The sequence below is a fragment of the Cynocephalus volans genome, chromosome 10 (assembly GCF_027409185.1).
Source record: "Cynocephalus volans isolate mCynVol1 chromosome 10, mCynVol1.pri, whole genome shotgun sequence".
NCBI lineage: Eukaryota > Metazoa > Chordata > Mammalia > Dermoptera > Cynocephalidae > Cynocephalus > Cynocephalus volans.
Genome location: NC_084469.1, coordinates 48,971,252 through 48,995,289, shown reverse-complemented (window position 1 = coordinate 48,995,289; position 24,038 = coordinate 48,971,252). Strand labels below are relative to the sequence as shown.

At 40.6% G+C, this 24,038-nt stretch overlaps 1 protein-coding gene across 1 annotated transcript; it reads right to left on the bottom strand.

Moving 5' to 3' along the window:
• Positions 1–588: 588 nt before the first annotated feature.
• Positions 589–22,985, bottom strand: SLC5A7 (solute carrier family 5 member 7). The gene is made up of 8 exons (XM_063113018.1): positions 22,808–22,985; positions 17,201–17,314; positions 16,280–16,435; positions 10,730–10,878; positions 7,941–8,084; positions 4,184–4,337; positions 2,294–2,511; positions 589–1,218 (listed from the first exon to the last, which is right to left on the bottom strand). Exons 1-8 carry the CDS (start codon positions 22,983–22,985, stop codon positions 589–591), a joined length of 1,743 nt encoding a protein of 580 aa, XP_062969088.1.
• Positions 22,986–24,038: the final 1,053 nt, after the last annotated feature.

Genomic DNA, 24,038 nt, shown 5'->3' with positions numbered 1-24,038 from the left:
TCTCTGTTTGCTTTTCCTGTGATAGAATAATATATGCCATTACTAAACAAATAATGGATTGCATATTCAGCAGATGTTATTGTTCAGAACATGAAAGACAGGGTTAATCATCGCATCAAGAAAAATCAGCTGGTTATTACATCACACCATTGACTGGTAGGACTGTGAGTCTCATAGCTGCAGTGCCAAAATAAAACTAGATTTACCAGTGCACTAGCAAACAAGGTTTGGATCAAGACTATACAATTTCCTTTTTCTTAGGCTCTTTCACATTTACTTCCTTTTTTGTAATAAAGACAAATACTCTGTTTGGCCCTTTATACTTTGAATTGGGCTTTACTCCCTTTTGTGTACCTAACAAAACTATATAGCATCAAAATTGAAACTACTATAGATGAGAAAGCCAGTTGCTGCTTTCATAGGTGCTTTCTTCCAGCTTGGCTTGTGTTTGTGCAATCACACTTTACATGGATTTTTGTCCTTCTGAACATTGTTTATATTTTTAATCTATTTTTTATATGCTGCAAACCATCTTTCCAGGGTTACCCTACTATAGCACTGTGAGAAAGCAGTACTTTATTTAGACAGTCATTGTAAATTATCTTCCATTCCAGACCCTTCTGGACTGGAATCGATGTCTAGAAGGGCTTCTTTATTGGTGAATGTTGAGCTGAGAGTTATACTCTGCCGAGGCTTCACGGGTGCAAGTTCATCTAATTTAATATTTTCATTTCTGACCAGAATTGTCTTATCCATGTTTTCTTCGCTGTGCCTTGCAACAACAGCATCAAATACATCTAATTTTGGTGGCAAGCTGCCACTTTCAAATAGGTATTTGGCTAGATACGAGACACAAATGTTGGCTAAGAACGAGGTAACCATGGAGAGTGTCTTGAACGGGAATCTCTGGTTATAGATGCCGCTCTTGTCAGAGTAATAGCCGGGGTAGAGGATCAGGGGCTGCAGGTGCAGGTACGGCTCCCCTCCTGTTATTCTCAGGAAGAGGCCAGAGACGTAACCTGCCACAGCCCCGTACGTGTTGGTTCCCTTGATGAAGAGCACACAGAGCAGCTGCGGGAAGATGATGATGTAGACGAGGTCGGAGCTGAGGTACCAGAGCCCGTACACGGTCTTGGTGAGTAGGGCCATGGCTGTTGCAGACGCTCCAAACACAAGCACCGTGATCCGCATGACCCAGACGATCTCCTGGTCTGATGCCTGCAAGGAATCGCCACAGTGTCAGCTTTGCACACAATGTACCGGCTCATCTAGGCAAAGAGTGAGATCCATTCCTGTGCTTTAAACGGGTCTGAAGAGTCCCCTGGTTCAAACGGCTTGAGCTGTGAGCAAACCCGACTGAAACTGCAGCCCTCGAAGCAGACAATCCAGCTGCTCTCCCGGGTGGACCTTGGGAAGGGGTGTCTGTGAACTATATGCTGGAAACACAGGCCACCTGCACCTTACCCTGAGTGCACAGGTGTAGGGGACCCTAAACCAAGGGAGGGTTCCGCTTACTTCACATAGTAAGGACGCATTCTTGTGTGGCATTGACAAAGCGTGGCCCATCGCTACTTTCTCTCTTTATGGCAGCACTACCACCATTAGGGCTAACCACCTACGGGTGCCCTCGAAAAGGGCTTGTCAAAGGCGTTCCCTTGGTTAAAAAAAAAAAAAAAAACACAGTGGGGCCACTTTGTTAGCTATGACCTAGAAAATCTAGAGGCAGGCAAAGCTTCCGTCAAGGAAGGTGGAAAGAGGCTCTTGGTCCCTCAGTGACCACAATTGCATGCTCTTCTACAACCACTTGGCTCAATTTGGAAAATCAAATTGAGAAAATGTTTTCTGACAAAGATGGCCCTGGGAGTTCAAGTGAAGAGAAGTCCAGATATTACACAAATATGCATGAAATAACTTACTCACCATGCTTCCACCAGGGCTCTCTTGTCTCCTAGTGTATTCAATTAGACTAAAAGTGTTACTAAGATATTTTAGGTTTCATTACCCTTTCATTAGAAAGATAAGAAGTTTAAATTGTAGCAACAGGGCTGCCTTCTTGGGAAATCCTCATATTCATTCGTTCCCTTCAGTATTATCATGAGTAACATGTATTGATAACATTCCTTTGCAGAATAAAGAAAATCTGTTGTTATGTCACCTTGTATGCTTAATCAAAGTAGGGTCAGCTTTTAATATAGAATATTAATAAATATATAATCCTGTATACACAATAAACACAACAGCAGCAGCAGCAACAACAACGATAATGTTACAAGTTTAAAGAAAAGGTTCTTACATTCTGTCGGAAGGAAAGCTGGTAGATGTTCCGAGCGAACATTGAGCTTGCTGACAGGATGGAAGAATCTGCTGATGACATAACAGCGGCAGAAACTGCGCCAAGACCAAAGAATGAAACGTACACAGGGCAGAGGTGCTGCAGCACGATCGGGAGGATCATGTCCGCCTCCTCGTTGCTCTTGGGGTCGGGAAGGCCGTACGCAGTCTGGTTCCAGTCTGTCGAACAGAACAGCCATCATGACAACCACCGAAGAGCCACAGCTTCTGTAACCATCGGGGGCATCCTATTTACTAGGCAATTTTGAGATAAATTCAGAATCATAGATGTTATTTTACTGATAAACCAGAAACCTGCTCTGACTGAGGTCAGCTAAATTCCCAAAGCCTTGGGAGGTCTGGAATGGTGCAGCAGTCCTGCTGCCACGTCGTGGAACTGTCACCGCAAGACTATTTAACCTAAAATTAGACTTACTGACACCCAGAAAAGCTACACATTAACCTAGGAATATTGACATGTGTCTCGTGACCCTTACTCATAAATCCATACGTAGGATAGGTTATATCCTGTGTGATACCACGTAACCTATGGAAATACAGGAGCAGCTAGAAGTGGTTTCATTTGGATCCTGCCATTTTTTCTTCCCTGATTTTCTGATACAATTGGCATAAAACTGTTCTTAGATGAAGCCCACTTTACAGCCTTAGCTGAGATGTTGTGATACCAGAAATAATGACTGAGAACGTACGTGGAATTTCCCACCTCAAAAAAGGCTTTACGCTGTTTTTCCGTCTATCGACCTGTAACACACACACAGTAGTGGCCAGACCAGATCCGTTTTCTGCTTGTGAGATAAATGCTTTCTTTTATTTCACTGCCTTTGTCAGTCATCTTTTTATCTTTTTAAGTGTCTATTTATGTCATGGATGAACAACCAGAATAGAGAGTGTAAACTGTGAACCATGACTGCTCTTTTAAAAGTTAAATAATTCAAGAAATAGCTCTACTAGTTGAAGGCCACAGTCCCTGCACCAGCAGCGCCCTGCATCACCTTTACAAAACACAACAGGGTGAAAGGTCGACTTTCTCTAATCTCTTTTAATTACCTCTACGTAGAGGAATCCTTTGAATCTGGGTTAATGTGATGTATTTTTATTAAATGCTCTTAGAAACTCTATAGCTCTATGAGTGTCAGGAATAATTAATAAGTTCAATTAAATGAAATGCGAGATTTTAAAATGTATCATCACACAGAGACTAACAGGGACATAAGCATTTTATAATGCTCTTTTTTAAAAAACTGACTTTGACCGAGTTATTCTCTAAGTGACTTCGTTTCTCAGTTTATCTTAACTCCACAGTTATTGACTTCTCCAAGAAAGAAAATTCTTTTAATTAACAAAGCAGGAATCTCAAGTCCACAGCAGTCCTCAGGTGGCATTGATGGGCAACTTCTTCTAAGCTAGTGGCTCTCAACTCTGGCAGCACTTTGACACAGAAAGGGAGCTTAAGAAAAGACTGGTGCCTGGTTCTCTCTTAGATTATTGAAACAAATTCCCCATAAGTAGGCCAGATGTAGGTATTTCTACCAGAGTTCCTCTCCACTTCCCAGCTGATGTCAACATGCACCTTGGTTGAGAAGCGCTGCCTACACAAGTACGTGTGAACAGTTGATCCGTCGACCAAAACTGGAGAAGGGGGTATGTTCACAAATGTTTCATCAGCAGAAGGAGCAATAAAAAAAAACTGGAACTATAATGAAATTTGCTGAGTGCTGCAACCAAGGTATACGTGGGAACACACATGAGAAGCAATTATAGGTGGAGTGGGAGGGCAGTGGGGTGGGAAGGGCAGCTGGGTGGGGCTGGTGTGAAGCTACAAAAGATTTACCTGTCGATGCTCCAATGGCCCCAATAAGAATGGCTGGTACAGCCATCACCACGCACCCAAACGCTGCCAGGAAGGACAGCACCTGAGCATAGGTGGCTGAGGATGACGACAGGACCCTCTGGAAGTAGGCTTGCCACGGGATTCCACCCAGCATCTGCACGAGATCCACAGGGACTCAGCGAGAACTGGAGGCGCATAGCATCTACTATGTTTTTTTCTTAAAGAGGTTTATTATAATCATGTCTGGAATAATCAAAAGTATGGCTTTGAAGTATAGAAAATGCTCTACATACCACAAATCTCGATTGACATTGTTATGTTTGCTATGGTCTGAAGTTTATGTCTCCCTCAAAATCATACATTGAAATTCAAAAACTCAAGCTGATGCTATTAGGTATTAAGTGGGGGCGTTTAGGAGGTGATTAGGTGATAAGGGTACAGCCCTATGGATGGGATTAGTGCCCTCAGAAAAGGCATCAAAGAGCTGCCTCATCCCTTCCACCACATGAGGACACAGAGAGAAGGTGCCACCTATGGGGAAATGGTCCCTCACCAGACACGGAGTCTGCCAGTGCCTTGACCTTGGACTTCCCAGCCTCCAGAACTGAAAAAATTAATTTCTGTTGTTTATAAACCACCCAGTTTATGGTATTTTGTTACAGCAGCCCACATGGACTGAGATAATGTTATTGTCATGCTTTCAGTTACTCAGAATTTCTTAGAGTTCATATCTTTTCTAATTACATACAAAAATTTACCTGCTTAAGCTGCATTAAAACTACCCAGAAGCCTTAATTTGCTCTTATCTGGAAATTCCAACTACCATAAAAAATTCTCCAAAAATAATTAAGATTCTGAAAGTACAAAGTTTAATCTAAATCAATACAACCCAGTAAACATTTATAGACGACAACCATGTGCCAGGCAACGTAACGGTTGTAATGGCACAAAGATGGCGAAGGAGTGGTTCTCAGCCTGGAACTTGCTGACTGTGGGGACAGCCGGTGCCCCATGGTGTTTTCCGCAGTACTCACAATATAGCGGCACAACAAAGAAAATATCTGATCTTTTATTTGTGATCATTTTTACCTTAGGCCTAAATGTTGTACGGCTGTTTTTATTAAATGATTTTCCTCACATATTAGTACAGACTGTATGAGCAATTGATAAATACACATACCCACACTGGGGGTATGTTCAAAGTTCCTACTGAGGGTATACAACCAGAACAGTTTGGAGTCATTGAATTGTAATGCAATTTGCTGCATGCTGTGAGGAAGTCTATAGGGGAAGAAAAGTGAGAAAAAATTAATTATTTGGATTTGAGAGAGGGAGGTGGCCAGGAGGGAAGTGGGCAGCTGTGTGGTGATCAGGAAGGGACATGTGAGTCAGTCCCTGAGCACCGAGAGAAAGTCCCTAGGTGGAGATGCAGGGAGAAGAAATGCCTGGGAGACAAACTAATCTGATGACAGCAAAACCCAGCGAGGCGGCTGTGAGTCCACTGTGTACTTGGCATGACGAGAGGTCAGGGTGTGTGCGAGTGGCTAGCGGGGACTTTGGCCTGGGTCGTGCCACTCCTCTGGCTAGCACTGAGCAGGTGTTCAGTACGTGCCACACGCGCTAACAAACCGGTGCGTAGCCTTGCTGCAGCTCAAGGTGCTCAGGTTTCTGTAACTGCTTTTCTCTCCCACTGGGCTCTAGTTCTGGGATGTGTTTAACATGGTCTCCCCTGTGCCAAGAAGGGGGCCTGTCCCATACGGATCCTTATAAAAGGTGCATGGGTTCAACATTAAAAAAATAATTAAAATAAATTTTAAAATTTATAATACCATTCCTCAGGTCTATATTCTTCTAAAAACTTTCCCTTCATTCTGCGACCATAGGTCAATGAAACATTAACATCATCCAGGTCGATAAGTTATACGAATTGACACATCATAATTTACATTCCAATTGCCCTGGACATTTAGGTCATTGGAGGTTTCTATGCAAGGTAAAATCTGTCTTCCATTTAGAAACAGAAGCCCTGAAGGTGCAGTGAACTAACTGTTTGTGTGACCCCAAAATTCATATGTTGAAACCCTAATTCCAATAGGATGGCATCAGAGGTGAGGCTTTGGGGAGATAATTATATTATATGGGTGGAGCCCTCATGAATGGAATTAGTCACCCAGCCTATGGTACTTTGCTATAGCAGCTGGAGCTGTCAGATGGCAGCATGCAAGATGGGCTTGGCAGAGTAGGAGGTGGATGGGCTGCCCGCAGGGAGGCTGATGAGGGGCTGTCATAATAGGTGAGGAAAGCTGTTGGCCTGATATTGTGCCAATACAGGAGCAGTGGGCAGGTTCAGAGTGGGTCTGGGAGATACCTTGACAGCATTATTAGCCGACATCATTAGCTTGACAAGTCAATTTCATTAAGGGGGTGTAGGAGACACAGCCTGACGATCAGAGACCATTGGTGGAACATGTCAAGGCTTATCTTTACAGCATCCATTATTTCATTTCAACTTGTGTTACAATTTGAATCACGAATACAATTTAGTCATATGATTTTTCTAGCTGGAAGAAATTTAGCAATCACTGGATATAGTGTCTCATTTTAAAGATGGGTAGTCTGAGGACTAAAATGTGGTGTAGGGAAAGCACTTTAAGGTCTTGGTGTTTTCAATCCCTAGCTCAGCAGTGTGATTATCAACAGATGGCCTAACTTTCCTGAGTCTCACCAACTCCTCCGTGTAACTGTAAACACACCTGCCGTGCAGGTGTAATCACACACACAATATGTAACCCCTTACTCCTTCAATTCATAATTATAAAACATTCCAGAAAAATGGGAGCCAAGGAACTTCTTAAAATTCTTAGGGAAAGAATCTCTCCTATCCACTACGGGAAACATATTTTTCCCCATATTTTCCAGCCCTCTTACTATGAAATTCTTTACTAGGAAAGACACAGTCACTTTGAGTGTTTAAATAACGTTAAAATTCAGCTACATGCAGTAAACACAATCATAAAATACTGCCAATCCTTTGAAAAGGAAACAAAAATAACCAACTTCCCCTTAATTTTATTATAAAAAGTACACTAACTCTTGTGTTGAAATCAAATACAGTGTAGCATTTTCATCCATCACTGCTCTAATTAGCAACACTGTCACCTCTGCTGGGTTATTTGGACCCCTCTCTTCCCTCCACTGCCATCTGCCCTTGTTCCTTCTGTGCCGTCCTCTCCCTGCCAACGCCTTCGCCCCACGGTGCTGCAGTTCGCAGGCCACCTCTGGTTTCTGAGGGCTTCTGTCTTGGCGTCCTCCTGAGTGACGCCTCCCTTCTCAACTTACCTCATGCACTTAGGGCCCGTGGCCCCACTAATTCGCTTACTCTGTAATTCAAGACTGAGTGAGTTACTCATTTCAAAATAAATTGGCTTTTAATGCCTTAATCCAAAACACAAATTAAAACTTTTAGAGGGCGTGGCTCTCAGACTGGCATGGTATTCCTTGACTGGCATCACAGCAGAATTGTGGGCACAGCACACGCAGCCCCACCGATGCCGGTCCCCTTAAGGCCTCATTTGCTCTCCACCTGGACGCTGTCAGCACCACAGTCAGGACGTGGCTCCATCCTTCCAACAGAGCAGTTGGTTTGGAAATGGCAGGAGCCAGTAGGCAAATTTTTATTACAAATATGAAAATCTTGAAAATGCATTTGATTTTAGGAACAATTAGATCACCTTCCTCGGGTAAAAGCATCACTTACCAACAGCAGAAAACTATCAAGCCACGTGTAGATTTCAAATGATTCAATGGTTCCCAGCCAAGGCTCCTGGTATTTGGCATGCACAGCAGTGAACCCAATGTCGGTGACTGCAGGATGTGACAGTGCAAAGGGGACACTGATCCACTGCAACCAAGAGCGACATTACAGCCTCAGGCTATGAGTTTTAACCATCTAGTAAATGCAAGATTTATACACCTATTTTTTTTTCCTCACAGACCGCACAGCTCAGTAGCCCCTCTTGTTCAGACACAGAAAAACCTGAGAACATATTCTCTGGGGGACACCAGGAAATACCAATTTTGAAAAGTTAAAATAACACATGGTCTATTTCCATGCTTGATTGTACCATATCATATAAATGTAGGGGCAGTCACCAGAGACTTGGGGCAGAAACTGTTACATTTGAGACACACACACACACACACACACTTTTGTGTTTTCTGTAAATTAGGAAAAGAGATCCATTTAGTAAAGTGATAAAAAAAAAAAATCGAGACATTTGTGGGTGAAACAAGCCTTCAAGGGCGAGCCCAGGGTGACAGGTAGAATACGTGGCATGTGTGCTTGTGTGCGTGTGCACACATGTGTTCCCACGTCTGTCAGGTGGCGGGGTCTGCTGGCAGAGGAGTGGTGCAGGGGAATGAGACAGATGAAGAGAACCCTGAACTGGAAGCTGAAGGATTTGTATTTCACTTTGTAGACATTTCTTCTGAGTTTTAAAGAAATTTCAGTGGAATTTATTCTAAATTTTAGTATCATAGATATGAACATTGAGTGAGAAGAAGGGAGGAGTCAGGGGAAGCAGTAGGGGGTGCCGGTGCAACCTGGAAAAGGCCTGAAGTGTGTCGGGGACATTAGTAATGAGAGACTGGTGCTGAGAAGGTTCATGGAGAGAGTCGCAGCTCACAGGTTACGAGAGGCAGAGAGAGGGAGAGCCACAGAGGAAGCTCACGGTCACAGCTTGGGAGCTCCCAGGGTGATAATGAAATCAACAGAACTCGAGAGTCTGAGAAGGGATGGTTTAAGGTGCACGTGGATCCATCGCTCATGTATACATGTGTAGCGATCAAAGCTTGGGGGAAACAAACCATATTTAGTCTTTTCTTCAAACAGAACTTCATTCCTTATCAATTGTATTACATTTTGTTAATAATATTATCAATACTATATTACATTTTATTAATTTTATATTAATTAATTTTATTAATTACATTTTATAGCAGAAAAACATTGCAACACACATCTCTACTCTTATTTGCCCTCTCATTTTACACTTGCACACTTGATTTATGCACCTGTGTGCTTTAAGTTCTGGTCTCATGGAAAGCAATGAGAAATCACATACATCATCAATAAATAGATTCATCCCCTGTGGTTGTGTCTCTCGGAACACCAGGTGCATCAGTTCTGAGAGCTGTCATTGCCAAACTGACCTCACTCCAGCATTTGGAAGAGAGATTTATTTCTGTGTTCCCTGCTTTATTTTGGGAAGTTTCTAATGAAAAAAATATATCAGAACTTCAGCATGCCAACTTGATTTTGGCAATTTAAAAATAAAAAATGGGAGTCCTTGAGAAAATTAAATATTCTCAAATTCAATTAAAATATGAGTGAATGAAATTCCATGAAATGCAAATAGAATGTCTATGACAAGAAGAGGAAATATTATAATCATTGCTAGCACATGTAAATTTACAGTTGAACTGTAAATTTAATTGCAGTCAGTGTTTAAAAAATTTTCTCCAGAATATTATTAAAGATTGTAGAAAGTTAAAAAAAAAAAAAAAAAAAGGATATGGGATTTGTTCTTTGTTTTTCATTTCTAAGAGTCTAGTGTAAAAACTAAAATGGAGTGAAAAGCTTTTCATTATACGAAAAATAAAAACTAGAGGAATTAAGAGTACTTTGGCCATTCCTGGGAAAATGAGTTGTGATCTGCAGTTAGCTTGCTCTGCCCATGGCCTCTGCACAAGGACACTGCCCCCACGGGATCTGCAACTGAGAACCCCTTATGGCCCCTGGCAGAGTGAACATATCATATTCTTCTGATATGTCTTAGGTGCTGGATATTATATGCATAATTAAATATAGTCACATTAGGTGTGAATTTGCAAACAATCAATGTTGACTAAAATGTGTTCAATGCACACAAAGGTGCTTTTAATGTGCTAGTAATAATAGTCATGTCTCATAATTTTAGTGTACTTCTACTTAATAAAACACACATATATTACCTAATTTGATCTAGGCCTTAAAAGCAATGGATAATACAGCTTTCCAGTGCTTAATTTAATTAAACTATTTCTTTGTTTTTAGACTCCAAATAGTGATGACGAATATTGGGACTCCCCAGTTCTCCCCCTGGGACCATTTCTATGTTCCATGAGCAACCTCGCAGCTAAGCGAACTGACCCAGGAAGATGAGAAACTTGCACAGGTCACCGCTAAGGTCTCAATTTTGTTAACTCTGAGGAAAGTGAGTTGAGGCTCAAAGGAAAGGAAGCCTGGACCTTTCTAAGAATTAAACTGAGGGCACACTTTTCTGTCAAAATCTAACAAAATGACTAGAGACTTTTATCTAATTGATTCATAGAGAAATTTAAACTTTCCTATTGGAAAGTTATGTGACTTAGTATGTGTTACTCACAGCAGAAAATAAGATTTCTACTAATTTTTGCTGAGTTGGTATAAAATGCATACTATCTTTTACAAAAAAGAAGAGGAAGAAGAAAAATGGAGGAGGAAAATCTGTGGGTGACCCCACTCACCAGTCCTACAAAGATGCAGAAGAGCTGGACGACATCCGTGTAGGCCACGGAGTAGAGTCCTCCCACCAGGGTGTACAGAGTGGCCACCAGTGCGGAGACGATGACCGAGGCATGCACGTCCACGTCGATGATCACGCTGATGGTGGCTCCTGGGGGGAAATAGAGGAGGGAGCGCTGTGGGCAAGGGGCGCAGACACACGCCGCTCCTGTGCAGACACAGCCAGAGAGCAGGGGCAGCAGAACTTCACACTGCATTGTACACACAAGGGTACTCCCAAAAGCTACGTGGGAAGATTCCTGCTGCCTTTTAATTCTACTTTTCCATGAACTTTTTGAACTCCTCCCATATATGTACACACACGTAGACACACACACAAGCAATCACACTTGCTATCCGAAATGAGTGCTTTGCTAACTTATGCATGTGGACACCTGAAGTTATGATTACAGAATACCCTGAAATACTGATAAATCTAATTTCATCATAAGAACTCAAAATAATTTCACCAACTATCTGAAACTCTGATTTAATTAAATAGAGGCAACATTTATTCACATCTATGAGAGAAACAAGGCCTGAGAAATCTGATCCTCCATTTCCACGTATTACAATTAACATTCACTTGCAGTTTTGCAGCTACTCTGCCACTTGCTAGCATATGACAGCTGACAAATGGTGTAAGATACTAAAGGACTGAGACAAATTTGTAGGAGAAAATCACAAAATTGGTAAATTCTGTCTACCAACTTTTTTCTTGTTGAAAAAGATTGTTTCTTTTTCATTCAATTAGTGGAACGTGCCATTTTTGCTCCTAGGATAACAATATATTGAAGATCCCTATATTTCGTTTTTTATTTTAATTTATCAATATACAGTGTAGTTGATTTTCATGTCCCTTTACCAATTCCTCTTCCCCATCTCTCTCCTTCCCCCCACATCAACATCATATCTGTTCACTTGTCTTAACAAGTTCAAGGAATTGTTGTGATTGTTATGTCTTCTGCCCCCGCCCTTTGTTTGTATATTTATTTATTTTTAGCTCCCACAAATAAGTGAGAACATGTGGTATTGCTCTTTCTGTGCCTGACTTACTTCACTTAATATAAGATCCCTAGATTTTAATGTCATATTTTTAAGTAATTATCATTATCAAAATTTGAAACTTGTCTTAATCCAATTTATGCATCTCTTACTCTATAGCATTGCTTCTTATGTCTGTTGCTGCCTGTATTTCCACTGGCAATATCATGGTATGGACAGTGGGGACCACTATGCTTCTTGTACTAACGGGTAATAATTGACTTGTCGCTTTACCAACCCCTTTCCCCATTGTTCTCAAAACTATGTAGTTTATACTTTATGTTATTAAATGTGGCAATGACAGCAGGTCTGCTAGCATACATGCAATGAGTCCGTGGTTTTTGGTATTTTTGGATTTTTGGTTTCAACTGCAGTGGATGTCTCATGCTTACTACACCCACGTGGCATGCTAATGGTGTAAGCAGCCCACCAGACATGAAAAGCCATCATCTCAAAGAGCAAGACAAGATATTTTGATCTAACATAGCAATACAAAATATTTTTCAAGAAACTTTTTCTTAGTGCTTTTGCTATGGTCATAAAAAATATTTCTTGAGTAAAAATCAACTAAAAAGAAAAATCTTGTAAAGAGCTGGAGAATGAAGACAAGGGAAAGAGATCAATTATTTATCTGTGATTTTAGATAATTGACTGAGTTATTGTTATATAGGTATTTAACAAGTTACTTTTTTCCTGAAGTCGTTTACTTCATGTTGAGACTTCAGTTGCAGCTCTTTGCCTTTCTTCCTTTGATATAGTTCTTTGCTTTAGTAACATTTCCAATTTCCATCTCATGAATTATGAAAATGCAATTATCACCCTTCCTCTTTTGCATGCTGTTTACTTTTCCACACATTAATGAAGTGTCTATTAATCCTGGACTCCCAAAAGGTAGGGAGGCTGAGTGTTCTAGAAGAAATGTCACTTGATTAAGATCATAAAGATTGGGGGGTCCTTGTAGATGCTGTCATCTGTTGTAACTCAGTAATTTTAGAGAGGTCACCCACCCCTCTATAACTATTTAGACAGCGGTGAATTTTTCTCTAAAATATTATCCAAACAATCAAATCAATTTTTATGAGTAAAGTCAAAATTATAATTCCAGATCTGTTGTGAAATACTTGTCTCCTTACACAGCTATAAAAATAAATATACCATAAAGTTATGAAAATCCATTGAGCTATTAGAAGTATAATATACATTTTTTTAAAAGTTGTAAGATGTTGACAATTTATACCAAAGAAATAGTTTAAGATTCCCCTATGTTTCAGTGGTAAATTGTGCGCATTCACAATAAGGTGGTAATAGATCATATACTTGTCTATTCTTAAGTATCCCAAGTTATTTCTTTCTTTCTTTTTTTTTTTTTTTAAAAAGACGACCGGTAAGGGGATCTTAACCCTTGACTTGGTGTTGTCAGCACCACGCTCACCCAGTGAGCTAACCGGCCATCCCTATATGGGATCCAAACCCATGGCCTTGGTGTTATCAGCACCGCACTCTCCCGAGTGAGCCACGGGCCGGCCCCCAAGTTATTTCTAATAAACACTAACTCTGAATTCTGCCCAGCTGTTCCTTCTGAAGAAAATATAGGTAATAATTTAAAAATACACACACACTTTACCAGAGCATAGGTTTCAAGCAACAGTAACGTTTTTATGTATGCTGTTTGATGTATGTTTGTGTGAGAATGTGTAGAGACATGAACATGTTTTACATATATATTGAAATACACTCATAGGCATAGATATACACACACAAATAACTAATTGCAACAAAGTTCAGAATTTAGCTACTATGCTTTATATTTCTAAAATACTTTAGAGGCATTAGTTCATTAATTCTATTCTCTCTTCAAGGCTCTATTACATAAATTGATCTTTATTCAGTGAGAGTGAACATTTTGTACTCTGTTAGACATCCAGCCCACTCCTTTCTTGATACCTCAGCAAGCAGTTTGTTCTTAAAACAAATGGCAAATAAACTCCCATTGCAAGCTAGGGAGTGCAAGGTGAGAAGGAGGTGTGCTTTTACACACAATTATTATCCACACTGCAGAAGTGCAATGTTTTCCACGGAGTTACTACTGTACTTTACAGCTATCAAACTCTCTTTCTGACATCAAGCAACTGCATTTTACAGCTGGGGGCCAAGAAAATAATCTAAGATTCTGTGGGAGTTTGGAGGAGAAAGGAGAGAAAAGTAGTACAAAGTAATATCTGATATTATAGAGGCAACATATGAGGATAATACTGAAGCCAGAAGACAAGAGTGTAGCCTGGAATACATAACGCAGAAGGACATTCATCCTGTTTCACTTTTGTTCTGTCCACTTAAAGTCTGGTTATAGACCGAAGCTATGTGTTTCCATTTCTAAAAAGAGATGGGGAATAACACACATAAATGCCCAGAAGCTCACGAGGAAGGTGTGAAACTCCAGCTCTGCTGGTCTTTAGGAAGGAATTCAACACTCCGTGGGACGGTCACGATTTCCCCCTTGATCAAAAGGTAGCATATTGCACCTGAAGATCTTTCGTGATGCCACTGGTATCTTTTGTTTCCCAGATCTATCGGTTCTTCTTAAAATTAATTGATTTTGGTACTAAGTTAGACCTGAAGAGTCTAAGTTCAGTTTCTAGATCCCTAAATGTGTCCCCAACCCAATACTTTATGATCTAATGCAATCATTTTGGGGAGAAAGAAAGCAACATTGTTTTTCTTTTTTGAAGAAAGTATGAGTATAGCTATAAAGGATCCGTTCATCCATTTGTGATAGGATTATAACTGCTAACAAGACCCAAGTCCTTCCTTCAAAAAGTGTATGATACATTTTGTAGGTTGGAAACTGGGTATGCAAGAGGTAAACAGGCAACTAATCATACAACGTGGTAAGTCTAATAAAAACAAAATTCCAGGTGCCCAAGGAAGCCCAGAGGAAAGGCACCCAGCAAGTTCAGGATGGCTGCTCCAAGGAAGTGACATCTGTGAGAAGATCTGAGGGACCCTGTGGTCAGCCAGATGGTGGGACAGGAAGAGGGGAGATGAGGTCCAAAGCAGAGGCACCAGGGCGTGCAAAGTGTCCGAGGCAAGAGAGGAGACCACAGCGCTGGAAGAAGGAAAAAGGCAGGCAGGGTGGGGGCAATGACGAGACGACAGAAGCAAAGCCTAGGTCATCCTTATGGAGCCTGTTCAAAAGTTTGGTGTTAAGCTGGAAAGGGACACGATGAGATGTGAATTTAGAGTGGGCAGGGGGATGGTGGCACCGATCCAGAAGAAAGCCAGGTGTGGCCTGGCCTGTGGCAGGGTGGATGCAGAGGTAGATGATGGTGGCGGTGGGGGATTCAGTGCAGGGGCACAAGCAGTAAGGGTGGGTCCCAGAGCTGAGCTGAGTGACCTCCAGGATGAAGATGGATCAGGGGAGTGAGGCAGTGCACACCTGCACAGGTCAGGGGCTGTGTGTGTGGCATCTTCCAGCTACCTCAACAGCCTCAGTCTGTTCAGATGATCTCACCTGGCCACATGTGGTGCACCTCTAAATGTGAGTCTCTAAGATTAGACTGGGCGTGAAGAGAAGCTCAGGGCTCGGGAAGCCTTCTTATATGGGTTATTAAGAGGACATCTAAACTGCAGGAGAAATTCTGTTACATTCCACCATACTTAATTTTCTCATTAATAAGTCCTAGCATCGTGTTTTACAAAATATCACTTTATTGAACTATTTCAAGTTTAGTAGTTTTGCTGTGTGGCTTTACCTATTGTATCAGGAGAGGGTTAGTGATAACTCATTTCTCTAGGAATATTATTTACTGTTGGGACTGACACTTGGTTTAATATTTGTTTTCAATTAGACATTTTATTTTAAAAGCCAACATCTCTGGAAGTACTAATGCTTTTAAAAATGCATGCAAGCAAAACTGTTCTTTGAGGAGGTAGTTTTGCAAATGTTTTTATTCCAATTAACAAGGCAGTTATCAGAAAGAAAAACAGTGGGAGGTAAAAGGTTCTCAGTTCACTAAAAGCAGACTTATCACTGGATGAAATTAAGATATAAATCATTGATTTAAATTAATTCAACACCAAGAATATGTAATAGTATTCTCCCTAACCCCTGGCTCAAGGACTCTAGTTTTAAAAAATTCTTTTAAGTAAATTGCACTTAGTTATGCTTAATTAATTATGCTTTGTTCAAAATCATATATGATTTAAAAAAGCAGTTCTTAATCATTATAAGATAACTCATGGTTATCACTCTAACCATGCAATTCAAGTAAAAAACAAAATGCAATTGAGATCTTATTTAACCTCCGTGGCCATATTGCAAGTAAATGTAGAATTTCTGTTAAGATTTTATGAATATAAATATAGCGTTTTAGTACTCTCTAAGAAGTCAAGAATGAAGAAAGTAAGGTTGTACATCTGATGCTCAGTTAGCTAGAGAGGTGCAGCTATAACACTTCGTTGGTCCTTACCTAATGCAGAGAAAATGGCTGCAGCCCAGAACATTTCTCCCATTAGAGCCGGGATAAATAGGAGCCCACCCATGCGTTTTCCATAGATCTGCTGAAATGGGTCCAACATGGTCACGTATCCCTTGGAACGCATAGGTTTTGCAAAGAAAAGACCACCTAAAAGAAATTTAAAGTATTTCTGAAAAAAGAAAAGTTCATAATATAACAGTCTTTTCCCACCTTTACTGTGCTATAATTTCTCAAGTGAAATTATTTTCTTTAGAACACCTATGTGTATTGAGGAACCAGTCCGAAATATCCTGTGAGTATAGTACCAAGAAATATTTAGCAACCTAATGTAAATCCCTTAGTGTATTTTGCATTGCAGGTGTCCAAAGGACAGCTGGATGGTATAACTGAGGTACATGGACTGAAAAACACAGACCAGTGCTCACCGCAATGCCTTGATACGTTTGTACCACCCAGCCAGGACTTAGACATTTTGAATAATCACAAGATCCAATAAAAGTATTCTGAATACCAAAAAAAGAGAAACTTTATAATGTGATATTTTTGACCTTTTATTAGTTTGACTTACAAAAAGAAATTCAGGTACAATCCCATTTGATTCATTTTTAATGATATTTCCATACCATTTTTGAAAGAAATCAAACATGATTATGTTAAGAAATCAGTGTTCTGATAGCCACAGGATAAAAGCATTTTTTTTTTTTTCAGTATTCCATAATCAAGAGAACAAATAATCTAAGCATTAGTGTTCTGTTACTTAGCAATTTCTGGTAACAGGTACTTGGAGATTTCTGGGGACATTTTTTCCACGGTAGTTACTCACATTGTCTGACTTGTTATTCCACTTGTTATATACACTCCTCTTCCCTATGCTTCACTGAGTGAGTCACTGAGATTTAAATTTTCACTTACCTAAAATCAGACTAAGAGAATATCCAATTGGCGCCTGAGCCCAAGCCAGACCGTAATCTGGGACATAAACTGCTTCAGCTGTCCCGTTGATATACCCTCCTCCGACCCAGGTGGCTGAAAGAGAATGAAAAGTGAGGGAATGGCACTGTCGTACCTGTCACTCCCTAAACCTGCCTGTCCAATGCGGTGGCCGCTAGCCCACGTGACCACTGAGCACCTGAAGTGTGGCTAGTCTGGACAGAGTTGTCCTGCAAGTGTAAAACACGCACTGGATTTACAACGTGGATGGACTTAGAGAAAATTATACTAAGTGAAACAAGTCAGGCACAGAAAGAAATACCACGTTCTCACTTACCTGTGAGAACTAAAAATAAATAATAAATAAATATAGAAACAAATAAACAGTGGGGGTGGGGAAGAAGACACAACCATCACAATTCCTTGAGCTTGTTAAGACAAGTGAACAGACGTGATGCAGATGGGAGGCAGGGAGGGTGGAGAGGTGGAACTGGTAAAGGGACACGAAAAACAAGTACACTGTTTATTAAGTTAAAATTAAAACTTAAAAGCAAAGAAAAGTTTTTATGTATTGATCACATATTGAAATGAAAACATTTTGAAACCTATTTCTTTTTATGTTTTTAAAAGAGGTTTGTAGAAAATTTAACATTTGTGGCTCACAGTATATCTCAATTGGACAGTGATGCTTTATATGCTTTCTAAATGCATTTAGGTATCGACACTTTTTAATGATATAACTATCTATCATAAAGTCTAAGATCACACGTGATACATTATATGACTATTTCTATTATCAATAATTCTACAACTTTTTCTACAACTTTTTTCGCCCTTTCATTTTCAATGTATTGGTCTTTTGACATTGATCACGATTGTCCTAGAGGAGTGGCGTGTGCATGCACATGTGCATATGTGTGTGTGCATGTAGGTGAGCACAGGTGCATGTGTGTGTGCAAGTGTGCCTTACACTCTGGGGAAATAAAACCTGGCAAATCTGGTCTGCATCACAACTAAGCTGTACCTACCACCTTATACTGTTAGGACACTGAAGGCAGAAGAGACATGACACTTCTACCCTGAGGTGTCCCTTCCCCCGTCTCTTCCCAAGTGCCCAACACGGCCTTAGGACCTGGACAAGCACTTGGAGGAATGTAAAATGTTGCTGGCAATCTTTATTCTAATCTTGATCTTTTTGTAAGGTACTTGCTATTTCATATAGAAAAATGAGAAATATATCTTCTTCAGATATATAAAATTTCTGCAGCTTAACAGTTAAAGGAGGAGGTCAAAGAACCAAAGAAAACAAGTTTTGGTTAAATAAGTTTGTGCCAAAAATGACCTATAAACTATACTTTTTCCTGAGAAGACAATATTTGATCCCTGCTGAAAAACTAAGGTTAACAGAACAATAAATCTTTGCAGTCTATTCCTTTTAGTAGTATGGTCAAAATATTCAAAATGATCCCTATGCAGAATTTATGTAAAATCATGAGGGTTACCATCTGGTAAGAAGCTTAGCAGATATGAGACTGATTTCTAGACTGTATCATCCCATTGGGAATAAAATTTAAATCTGAAAAATTTTCTAAAATCTTACAGTTAGAAGGTATGTAAAAGAAATAATACATATACAACACTAGTTAAGACAAGCACCTCTGCTGTGTTCATGCTAGAATTTATCTGGCTTTTAATCTAACACAAAGCAAAGAGAGTCTTTGGGGGTTAATACTGAGAACCCAGAAATCACTCCTCAGGCTTACAGCCATCTGATATTAGACAAAGGCAACAAAAATCTACATTGGGAAAAGATTGCCTCTTCAACAAGTGGTGCTGGGAAAACTGGAAATCCATATGCAGAAGAATGAAACTAGATATGCATCTCTCACCCTACACTGAAATCAACTCAAAATGGATTAAAGACCTAGGTATAAGACCCGAAACTGTAAAATTACTAAGGGAAAATACAGGTGAAACACTTCAGCAGTTAGGTCAGGGCACAGGCTTTGTGAACATGAGCCCAAAAGCACAAGCAGCAAAAGAAAAAATAAACAAATGGGACCATATCAAACTAAAAAGTCTCTGCACAGCAAAAGAAACAATCAACAGAGTGAAAAGACAACCTACAGAGTGGGAGAAAATTTTTGCCAACTATGCATCCGACAAGGGACTAATATCCAGAATATACATAGAACTCAAGCAATTATACAGTTTAAAAAAAAAAGCCAATTAAAAAATGGGCAAAGGAGCTGAATAGACATTTTTCAAAGGAAGACATACAAATAGCCAAAAGATACATGAAAAAATGCTCAACATCACTAGTCATCAGGGAAATGCAAATTAAAACCACATTGAGATACCACCTCACTCCAGTTAGACTGGATATAATGAAAAAGACGGTGAATAACAAATGCTAACGAGGGTGTGGAGAGAAGGGAACACTCGTGCACTGTTGGTGAGACTGTAAATTAGTACAACCACTTTGGAAAACATATCTTCCATATGATCCAGCAGTCCCTCTTCTGGGTATATACCCAGAGGAATGGAAATCATCATGTTGAAGAGATACCTGCCCTCCCATGTTTATTGCAGCTCTGTTTACAATAGCCAAGACATGGAACCAACCTAAATGTCCATCAATAGATGATTGGATAAGGAAACTGTGGTATATACTCACCATGGAATACTACTCTGCCATAAAAAAGAATGAAATACTCACATTTGCAACAACATGGATGAACCTGGAGACACTTATGTTGAGTGAAACAAGCAAAGCACAGAGGGATAAATACTGCCTGTGCTCACTCCTATGTGGGAGCTGAGAGAGAAAGGAAGGCAGGAAAGACAGACCACAGTAGTGCCGTGATCCAACAGAGGGAGGGCACATTCCTGGGGCTACAAATTGGAGTTGAGGGGAGAGGGGGAAGGGGAGGGAGGTTGGGGATAACTGAAAGGGGATAAAGGGTACAAAAGTAATTTCTGGTAATGGGTATGTCCCCAGTATGAATCTGGCCCCCACATCATGGGCAGGAGGGGGGACAATCAGCTTTGTATCTCATGAATATTCAAAATAAATAAATTAATTAAAAAAATAAAAGGTGAACATGAAAATACTTTCATGCATCAGATTTTTAAGCACATTGAAATGAAAAGTCTATATACAAAATCCTGAAGTGGACAAATATGTTTTTAGCAACCAATCTCATCTTCACAGTGGCTTTTACATCAGATGTTAACAAATAACAAATTTGTTTTTCTCATTCTAAGCCCTGCTGAAATTTTAAAAAGCACCTTCCCACCCCTGCCCACTGGCTTGTAATAAGAACTCAAAGAAATGAATTCTTACAGACCCAGAATCTCAGACTGTCTTCTTCCTAGGTAGCTGGTACTGCTAACACGCCAGCAATGTTTTACTGCATAAAGTAAATGGTCTAGCGGTCTTACAAGCACAAAGCTTATTAGTGATCATTTTTCACTGTGTTGGTCTCCTGTCCCTTGTCCAAAAAGAAAATTGGTGGTTGAATGATTGTGACTATTATAATACAGAAATGAAGACTTGGTTACTCACTATGATTAAACGAAGTCCCTCCATTTTTTTATCGATCCAGTCCCTTCTATGTCAGAATTTGCTCTCCATGTTTGTATATTTTGTGTCAAATTCATAAGTGAGAATGCAAACTCCTTTAAACTCGATGCATTTTTAAAAGAATCAACATTTCCAACCTCCATTCTTTATGAAATATATTTAAGTCAATGAATCTGATAAGGTTTAAATAATATGGTTGAAATTTTAAATGAATTATTATATTGACCAAGGTTCTTTTGAGTTCTGAGAGGAAAAAAAAGCTTTAAAAACTGAGCTAGACCATGACGCATTATAAGAAATGGCATCATTTGAATATTTTCTATACAGTTTAATAGCCTATTACATCTTTAAAAATCACTCTAAATGGTAGAAGAACAAATTCTGACATAGTATTTTTATGACCACATTAAATAGGATATTAAACTAGAGTAATAACATTATAATAATTTGCAATTACAAAATACTTTGATATACAGCAGACCTTTCAACAGTTTTTATAAACTATGCACCTTTATAAAGAAATAAAACGAAACCAGTCAGAAAGCTGCATGTGCTACAGTGTGGAGGGGTGCTGGGCGTTGCTGCCAGAACACCTGGGTTTGGTTCTGGCTCTGGTCCTTGTTAGCCATGTAACCCGGGATCTTCTGCCAACCCCAGAGCCCTTTCGTAGTGCTGTTATAAAGACCAAATGAACAAGTACAATTGCGGAGACTTAAACAAACATAAAATGGGACTGTCTGAATGGTAAAATCTGCAATCCACATAGAACATTGGAGGTTTCAGGTGGCCAAAGTCAAAGCTGGCCGGTTGGCTCAGTTGATCAGAACCATGGTGTTGATAACACCAAGGCCAAGGGTTCCGGTCTCCACACCGGCCAGATGCAAACCAAACAAAAAAAGACAGGTGGTCAGAGCCAAGGCATTCAGAGCAGGGATGCCATCTCCGCAGAACTGTTTTGGTAAACTATTTGATATACAGGGTAAATCACTTTTAAATAGCACTTCAGGACTGAAATTGGGGATCATTTGGATGTGATTTCCCATGAGATATTTTTCCAGTGAGCACTCAAGAGTTCCTGTTAGTAGGAATTATGTTGCTAATGTTTAAAAACCTACTAAGAGTTTGAAATAAAATACATGTTGTTAGTAAAACTTTATCAAATAATATTAAAGATATAATTTTAGAGTTGTTGTTTTTCAGAATTATTTTCAATGGCCAAGAAGAATATAAAAAGAAACAAATTACCCCTTAAACAAAACCAGCCCGGGGCAAAGGAGGAAAGATTATCAGCCCCTCCTAACACAAAGAGGGTGTGAGTGACAGAGCTGAGCTGCAGGCGGTGGCTGGAGGGTTCCTGTCGGGACACGCCCTAGCTTTATTCCTTTTACACCAAGGTTCCTGGAAATGTCTTTTTTAGTATTGTGGAGTCATAATGTGTGACTGTCTTCCTCTGAGGAAATTAGTTCTCAAATGGGAGAATTAGGTTTCAAAACAGGGCATCAATTGGTTTGGGATCGTACTGCTCACAAATTGATTTATTCAGACTAAAATCCATCACCGTTAGTATTCATTGACATTTATCATTTAAGACACCTCAAAGTCACAACTTCGTGTGTGCATTAAAGGACACTTTGAGATGCCATCACATTAATTAGCAGATGCATAACTTGTAAGACAAGAACACCTTTGCATTTCTCCACCTCTTTGTTTTTACGGTTTCCACCTGCTACGCAGCCCAGAGAGCCCAGATAGCCCAGATTCGTATCATTAATATTCGGTCCAATGATTTATTATAAAATCATGTTGTTCAAGTTCTACTGAGAAACCATTTTATAAGTTTTAAATAAATGTAAAGTTACTTTTAAAATATGCAACCAGTGAACACACAGAACCCCCGAGGGACAAAGAGCAACGTTTGCTATGTTACTTGGAAGCCACACGCTGCACACACAGGGCACACGAGCCAGGGTGGCCTTCACCCAGCAGGCAGCCCCCGAGCCTACCTGTCATGGTGAACCCCCCGACCAGCAAGCCGATGTCTCGGCCGCCCACTATGATGGCTTCGCTGCGTTCTTCTGCGCTGCCGCTGCTTTTGGTTCTCCAGGCAGCCCATATTCCAACCAGCAGTATCAGCAGGTAGAAGCCGATGATGGCTATCAGTCCCTCCACGTGGAAAGCCATTTTTATCCAGGAGTCCGGGTTCCTCAGGAGCTGGCTACTTCATCCAGGCTTCTGCAGGAAACACAGGGATGCATCCTAAAGCAGCCGAGCACTGTGCACGGGCGGCCAGGAATGCACCAGCTGGTGCAGGAGGGCCCGGTGCTGCTTAAAGGAAGAGCACGTGGAAATCACAAGTGACCTGGCAGCCACCCGCAAGTGGCCGTTCTGGGATCCTACTTTTATTGAACAATTTAACACTGTTCTGAGTCTAATGCAGAAAAAAATTGGAAATGCTGTTTAACAAATGCAATCATAATAATTTTGTGCTTAATAAATTACTTCTATTTGAAACCAACTTTGTCTTGTATCTTAACTCATTAATTCTATCAAGGAATCATTTACAAAGAGCGTGGCTGTGTTTCCTTTTTTCAGAACTAAGTCACCATTCTAGCATTACTCGGTCATGTAAGTGCATCACAGAAAACTACTCTGAGCTTTTAAAACATTCATTCATTCATTCATTCATTCATTCATTCTTTTCTTATCCAGCCTTTCAAACCATTTCAGGGAATGGTTCCAAAAGGAATCGAATGTGGAAATACCTGAAAAGACAACAACAAAACTTTAGGGAAATCCATCTCAAAAACACATTCCCCACGTTTTCAGCTCCAAGTGCCTGTGGCAAGTGACTGTTTTTGTTGTTTAAAGAGGCTTCCTCTTGGTTTTCTGCCCCGTCCAGTGTCCTCCATGCATTTCACTCCACTCCCCACCCCCGTTAATGAGACATTAATAAGGGGGGATTTGAGGGGACGGTGCCGAGCACTGAGGCCGCCCCGCACCTGCAGGGATCCTCTCCGACCGCGGCTATTCCGTGCGGCCCAGTCGACGCGCACGAGCTCTGGGGACTGGGACGTCTGTGCCCGCCGGTGCCTGATGAAACCTGCGCCAAAGCACCAGCCTGCGAAGCGGCTCCGGCGGGTGGGCGGACCCCGGCGCCCTGCCGTCCTTCCCGAGGCCCCTGTGCCCGCTCCTGCGCTCGGTCTTTGCAGCTCTCGCACCCGGACAGCCGCGAGT

Bases quoted from the DNA above. Each gene is read 5' to 3' on its own strand.
- SLC5A7 (XM_063113018.1), bottom strand. From the start codon at position 22,985: ATGGCTTTCCACGTGGAGGGACTGATAGCCATCATCGGCTTCTACCTG. The intron at 17,315-22,807 runs GTAGGCTCGGGG...ATTCTCTTTCAG, and splicing joins CGGGGGGTTCACCATGACAG to CCACCTGGGTCGGAGGAGGG. The intron at 16,436-17,200 runs GTAAGTGAAAAT...AATTTCTTTTAG, and splicing joins TTCTCTTAGTCTGATTTTAG to GTGGTCTTTTCTTTGCAAAA.